The following is a 6,769-nucleotide window of genomic DNA, read 5'->3' as shown; positions in this document are numbered from 1 at the left end:
CACTTTTTATATTAAATCGCGCGCGGACAGAAGATACCATGTGTCGTGTAGGGCGCGTTGTATTTTTCACGTATCTCAATGGTCTTGCTTCTTAGATTCCGCGGCTACACTGGATAGCTGGATAATTCATTCACTGCCAACATAATCATTGTTGTAGGTGTTATAAAAGTCCTACTCCCAAAGAATAAAACAATTCACGTTGTTGTACCTTGGTTGAACCGATGTGTGCATTAGTATCTGGTGTGTTATCTTTTATACATTCTTATCGCATACACATAGTTCCTTGGGATCTCCTTGCTACTTGGGCCCCCGTGTAACGTCCAGTAAACTGCCAGTAATATACTTAACTATAGACTAGTTGGCAAATCAAAAAAATTACACACTCACCTGTGCCCGATATTTGACCTTAGAAACCAGACCGTATGAAGAACTTTTTCGTTATCTGAGGAAGATATTTAGAAAATATGTGACATAAGTATTTATAGATATACAAAACAAAACAAAAATAAGTAAGGATACTACACTTCTTTGCGAATACGAGCTTTGAGTAGTGATTTAAGGTGTTACTAAATTGACAAAAGTTCAAATAATTGGTTTAATGTAGCAGAGGGACGAAGGTTCCGAACGTAATTTTTTCTCTTGGTTGTGGGTAGCCTGTGTGGAAAATCCGCGGGCTTCCGTGATAAAATACGTATTCGACTGGTAAACAACAATATCGGATTCAAACTATCGATCTTACTCTATCTTGAGCCTATATAAACATTCATATTGTATTTAACAATATTAGTTAGTACGTATATGTTTGACTGGATATCGTAAGGTTGAAATTTGTGTGTCGAGCGAAAATGGAAGAATCAATTATTACAGGAAAATTCTGTCGAATCGGAAAACTATGTACATAATGTTGATATTTAAAGCAGTGATCTTTTCAAACAATTCGAAAGCGTTTATTACTGTAAAAAATCATACGGTGCCTAGATACTGGATTAATTTCGAGAGAAGGAAATAGCAAGTATATGCGTAACTTTACGTAGGATTCTCTTGGTAAATGCAAGAACATTGGTGAACGATTATAAACGTCTTATAACACTATGTCAATGATGAAATAAAAATACATTTTATATTCTACAAATTGTCGCAATCCTTTTGTCCTTATGTCATTAAGTTCGAATTTAATAAAGCATTCAACTGGAGTTATAGCAGTTAGGTATTGAGGTGCCCGATGACTTAATTATACAATGGAATTTGTGCATCAATGAGAAATCACTCGTTAACTTTATATATTTTATATTTTATCATAACTAAAAGTATAACTACAGATAGGTACATATAAAGTTTAGCAGCAATTAGTATTTGACATGCATTTCCTTTTTTCTTTCTTCTCGTTCTAGTAGATAAAGTATATCTTGTAAACGTAAGAAATACTTAGTTTGCAAGTATGTCATATAACCACCAAAGAGCATTTGGAAAATTAAAACTGATGTCAATCTGGGCATCAAGGATCGATAGATCAATTGTGTTACTGCAAGCACCTTTTTACCCTCTGTTGCATATGGTACATTATGTACATTACTGCCAATAAACTATGAATTAAATATATAAATATGTAAGCATGTGTGTGTATATATATTTTTTTTAATATGTAAAAGTATAAAAAGTATAATATATATATATATATATATATATATATATATCTAATTTCTTTTATAGTTGGATCTTATAATTTATATATGTATACAATAATTATATATATATTTTTATATGATTATATATCTTATATAATAATTGATTCTATATATAACTGATACTCCATAATGTTACCAAATTTATACTTACCGCAAAATTAACCATTGGTGATATAATCATAGGTACAAGTGTTCCAGTAGACATTTGTATTAAAGCACTCTTGAATTGTAAGCATAAGGGACAAGGTTCCTCTAGCAGCAATATTTTGTTCATGACCATCTAAGAATAATATTAGAATTTGCATTATTTCTTGTTGAATTGAATCACTGGACATATCTTTGTCAATTGAATTGTTTTCATTAATAAATACCTGTGATTGAAAGAGACCTGTTAAAAGGGCTGGTGCTAGTGCAGACATCATCATAGTGGGTAAGACAGCAATATTGCGTGCTTTCAATTTTTGTCTAAACCAATAATTAATGTAAGTACCGCTCAGTCCTGCCGCTATACCCAGGATACCGCATCCGTGTACCAATGGCCATCTAGGTAAATATTTGTCATTTTATGTGTGTATGTTGTTGCGCTTACACTTTTTGCGTTAAATTGTGTTAAATAACAAGTAATTCAATTCATAGGACCGTGATTTGGGCTATCTTGGAGCAAAGGAAAAATAGCAGCGGTTTTCGATTGAAAATGTAATGATTACGTACACATCTTTCTGTGATTTCCAGTCACTAACGACATTCCATTGATGCGTTAATGCTTCATATCTTGTCAACATTATAGCACCTTTCGGTACAACATTTTTGGTGGTCCGCTCTTTAACTTCATCCATTTTTCGGCGTTCTCTTTGATTTATGAAATACTGGCACAGTATAGCAATTTAGTACTTTCACGCACATACGCGCGCACATACACACGCACAGCATCACCTAACCTAACGCATTAATTATAATTACCAATTCATTAAATTCATTAAATAGATGTAAAAGGATTACAAATTAATACATCATTTTCTATCTTCTCAAGACATAATTGATTGTCAGAAATAGATATTTTTTTGTTATCTATTACGTAAATGTTTCGATTCCTTTTTCTAGCAGAGAGGAACCTGTAAGCGTCCAACACGGCGTTTTCGGTGACACCGACTTTCCGCAGCACTGGGAAAGGGAGCCATTTGCATCCATTTTGAGAGGAGAACTACGATGTTACATCCACTTTCAGGTCTCGGCGGTAAAACGTGCATGTCCGTGCTACATCCACTTTCAGGCGGTTTATGTCCGTGCTACAACCATATTAGCGTACTTGACAAGTACGGTCTCTCGCACATTGTTATGCATTTGTAACATGAATAAACATGCGCAAAAGAAGAGAAGAATTGAGATTGTGTATGATTAATATCATGAAGATTATATACGATTTATACCCAGATAGCACATGGACGTCCACTGGACGTCCGTTATATGTCCATTTTTTTTACAAAAGACGTCCATAGGACGCACATTTGTCACAACTTCGGACACGAACGTCCGATGGACGTACATCGGACGTCCTACAAGTCCGATGTCCAAATAAGGACATCCAATTGTTACGTCCAATTTATCTCCACGAACGTAAATCGGACATACGGACATAAATTGGATGTGAAACGTACATCCACTGGATGTCCGGTGCTGTCTGCGTATCGTATAAATATATAAGGTGTCCGGTAATTGTGACCCGTCAACTGTGACAAATGTGAAGGTAGATTGGGTTAAGACAAACATAAAATACCCCATACCGTTTTGCGAGATTCGCAATAATTATCGAGATATTAATTACATAAATTTGACGAATGAGCGCGCTCTGAGACGAATGACTGGAGAAGCGTTGTAGCAGAGAGAAAAATGTTTTTCTGCGCTTTTCTTGGTTCTTCTGCGACATCCATGTCTAGCTATATCCACATCTGCATCCACATCCCTCATTCGCATCCACATCCACATTATCCACATGATATGCGTGATATGTATGTGGATGTGTTTTTCAGCGTTTTTCATCTTTTTGCGTTATTCAGCGTTTTTCTGCGACATCCGCAATCACATTTACATTACCACCGAGACCCGAAAGTGGATGTAACATCGTAATTCACCTCTCCAAATGGATGCAGATGGCGCTCTTTCTTAGTGCGGAAAGTTGGTATCGCCGAAAACGCCGCTCTCGTTGGCCGCTCTCAGGTTCCTTTCTGATATTACCTCGTCGGTGCTGTCGAGCTGATTGTTTCTCGTAGTACTGCATTCTGTCACGAGATAGCAGCAGTCGCACATCTGATCAGTAACGCCACGTTTAGTTGGTGCATCGAATTAATTGTCCAGTACAAAACTATGGCGGCGAACGGGAGGTATGAAAGCGTATTTGAATATCGAACAAACGACGCATAGTGACAATATCACGGATATAGGACATTCGAGTTACATGTCTTTCGACGGTTCGGTGAGTGTGATTCGCGTGGCGCATCCGAAATTACTTGGGAACAACGTCGACAGTGCGTACGTAATCTCAATCCCGATCGATCCGATCTGACCACCTCGAGCGTATCACGCAGATCGGTCGTGATGTAGAAAGACGGTTGCGCTACAAGGTAAACATGCAAATTTATTTGCATTCAGAGATTTGCATTCGAAGAAAATCTCATTCCTACATCGTCCTTATGACGCTTTTTGCGCACAAATCGATCGTCATAACGCAAACACGCGTTATTCTGTTTTGCTAAATCACTCGCGTGAATGTTGCTCGTTTTCGCACTGCGGACGTCGTTAATGATACGACAATTATCGAATCGCCAACATTGTCCGCGTAGGAAACTCCGCTTATCGACGTTCGCTAAAGCATCGCTTTGTCGATTCTACGAACTCATCTTTTCGCATCATGACGACATCCACTTGAAAAAATCGCCAACCTATAATGAGTCGAGCAACTTCACGCGCTTCAGTCACTCCGTTGGGAGGAGAGGGGCGCGTATTCGGCGACACAAAACGGCAACGGCCATAGACAACGCTGCTTTGAATCGTGGAAGGTCGAACGTTCGCACGGGACTCGCTCGAGAAGGGAGAACGGCGGACACGGGCGGGCGATTATCGAGTACCTCGCTCGGGGTTTACATATCGAATATCGACGGCTTCGCGTACGTAGCGAAGCCAGCAGCAGGAAAGTACGGCGCGCGGCCGCGGTGGTGTGGTTGTTGGCGTGAAGGGGGTTGTTTGCGCGTAGTGTAGAGTAGCGCGCGCGTGCTACGAGCGGCCGAGAGAGAGAGAGAGAGAGAGAGAGAGAGCGAACGGTGACGTCACATTTTGGCGGCCGGCGGACCAATCAGCGCCGGGCATTCTACCCCTGCCAGCCAGTCGGTTTTCCGGCTGCTAGACCAGGCGGGACGCCATATTGCCCGTGGCCGAGTGGTGGCGGCGGCCTGAGTGTGTTTATATCGCGTTACTCTCGTTCTCTCGCACGTTCCCACGGGCCGTCGCGGCGGCTTCTCTCTCTCTCTATCTCTCTCTCTCTCTCTCTCTCTCTCGCGAGTGATATTACGAACAGTGTACGGATTCGCAGACACAGTGTGCGAAACTGACCGTCGGTTGTCGTGACAGCTGGTGCTGCGACGACGACGACGACACATCCGTGCCCGACTCGGGGATACCGGGGGGGTGTCGTTTGTGAACACGTCTCCAAGTGACAGTTGACCGCGAGTACACAGTCACATCTCGTCGTCCGTTCGTGTCGTCGCCTAGCTCGCCGTGTCCTCGTGCGCGCCTGTGTCTTGGACTGCTCCGGAGCAGCGCGCCCGTGCTTGCCCAGCCGCCTGTCGTCGCCGTCGCCGTCGTCGTCGTCATCGAGACCTGTGAGCTGCCTACGAAGGACAGGAAGGAAGGATGCCTGTGCGTAAACAAGGTGGTAAGCTCGTACATGTCTCTTAAGCGTGAAAAAGCGGGCCGAGCGACGGACGGTACGTCGAGGAGATTTCGGGGCAAAATCGTGCGCGAGTCGCGTGAAAACGTGGAGGGAGAGGTCGCCTGTTGTGTGCGTGAGCGTGTGCGTGTGTGTGTGTTCGCGCGTATGTATGTGTGTGCGGGTCACTCGGTCAACTGTCATTCGGACTGACAGGTCACGTGCGTGCCGTCCGATAACGTGTCGAGGCTCTTCCGATATCGGATCGCAACCCTCGGGAATTTACGGAGAATGAAATGCTGCAGGACACGAGGTCTGTGGTGGCGGGAGGACGATGGTTGTTAGCGGAGCGTTGTCAGGTGTTGTCGTCGATCGTCGTTTAGGCATTGCGCGCTGTGTCCGCACCGCACGACCTTGAATCGCGCGTCGCCAATGAACGATCGTGGCCGCCAGGCAGCACGCGGCTATATGTTTGTTTTGCTCACTCGAAAAAAATATGCTCGCTACGGCGAATGAGCGCTATGAAATACGTCGGAGACACCGGAGACACGTGTAATGAGTCGCGAACTTGCCCCTTTTTCGGAGGGGTTAAAGGGGATAGTTCGCGCGCGCGCGCGCGCGCAGCTTTTAATCCTCTCGTTAACCCTCACACGACGTATCGTAACGACGTACAGGGTTCGTTGTAAAATAAAACGTGTTGCGCATGATGAACGCTACGAAGAACGTTTCACGCTTCGGTGCACGTCACTGTATTGCAAAAGGAGAGGAGGCAAAAACGAATGAATACCGCGTGTCCGTGCGAGCGCGGAAATTGTGCGAATTCGGACTGCGCGTCATGTAGTAGAATCCACGAATTACTAGCTCACTGTTGCATCGCGCGTGATCGGCATGATTGAGAGCGACTGAGCAAACGAACAAACGCAGCACGTTGGCGCACGTTTTTACCGGAACGTTATCGTCAAACGTACAATATATCTGGTAAACGTTACGATTCACGTGCGCATCACATACACACACACACACGCACGCTTGCTTGCGATCACTGCTATCCTTTTACGCTGCTAACGGTATGAATATTCAGATTACCAATTTATTTGCCTAACAGGTACGTGCGTTAATCCATTCAAGTCTTATACATTTGTTTACTAAAGATAGATTCAGAGTT

At 43.1% G+C, this 6,769-nt stretch overlaps 1 protein-coding gene and 1 long non-coding RNA gene across 4 annotated transcripts; both read right to left on the bottom strand.

Moving 5' to 3' along the window:
• On the bottom strand, positions 1 to 1,143 carry LOC105190841 (uncharacterized). Its single transcript, XR_003113142.1, has 3 exons — positions 388 to 1,143; positions 209 to 328; positions 1 to 133 (listed from the first exon to the last, which is right to left on the bottom strand). It is a non-coding gene; the product is annotated as an uncharacterized LOC105190841 (long non-coding RNA).
• A 158-nt stretch (positions 1,144 to 1,301) lies between these two features.
• Positions 1,302 to 2,881, bottom strand: LOC105190840 (uncharacterized). Of its 3 annotated transcripts, none has more exons than XM_011153815.3 (5): positions 2,761 to 2,881; positions 2,397 to 2,623; positions 2,057 to 2,228; positions 1,837 to 1,965; positions 1,302 to 1,583 (listed from the first exon to the last, which is right to left on the bottom strand). In XM_011153815.3, the coding sequence occupies exons 2-5, from the start codon at positions 2,519 to 2,521 to the stop codon at positions 1,347 to 1,349; spliced, it is 663 nt and encodes a 220-aa protein (XP_011152117.1). In that variant the 5' UTR covers positions 2,522 to 2,623; positions 2,761 to 2,881; the 3' UTR covers positions 1,302 to 1,346. The 3 variants fall into 3 exon arrangements, with proteins under 3 accessions (XP_011152117.1, XP_011152116.1, XP_019700501.1); XM_011153814.3 differs by having other exon boundaries at positions 2,695 to 2,879; XM_019844942.2 differs by having other exon boundaries at positions 2,397 to 2,618; positions 2,695 to 2,879.
• Positions 2,882 to 6,769: the final 3,888 nt, after the last annotated feature.

This window comes from Harpegnathos saltator, unplaced genomic scaffold, assembly GCF_003227715.2.
Source record: "Harpegnathos saltator strain DR-91 unplaced genomic scaffold, Hsal_v8.6 scaffold36, whole genome shotgun sequence".
NCBI lineage: Eukaryota > Metazoa > Arthropoda > Insecta > Hymenoptera > Formicidae > Harpegnathos > Harpegnathos saltator.
The sequence above is the reverse complement of the archived record's forward strand: the minus strand, read 5'-3'. Positions and strand labels throughout refer to the sequence as shown.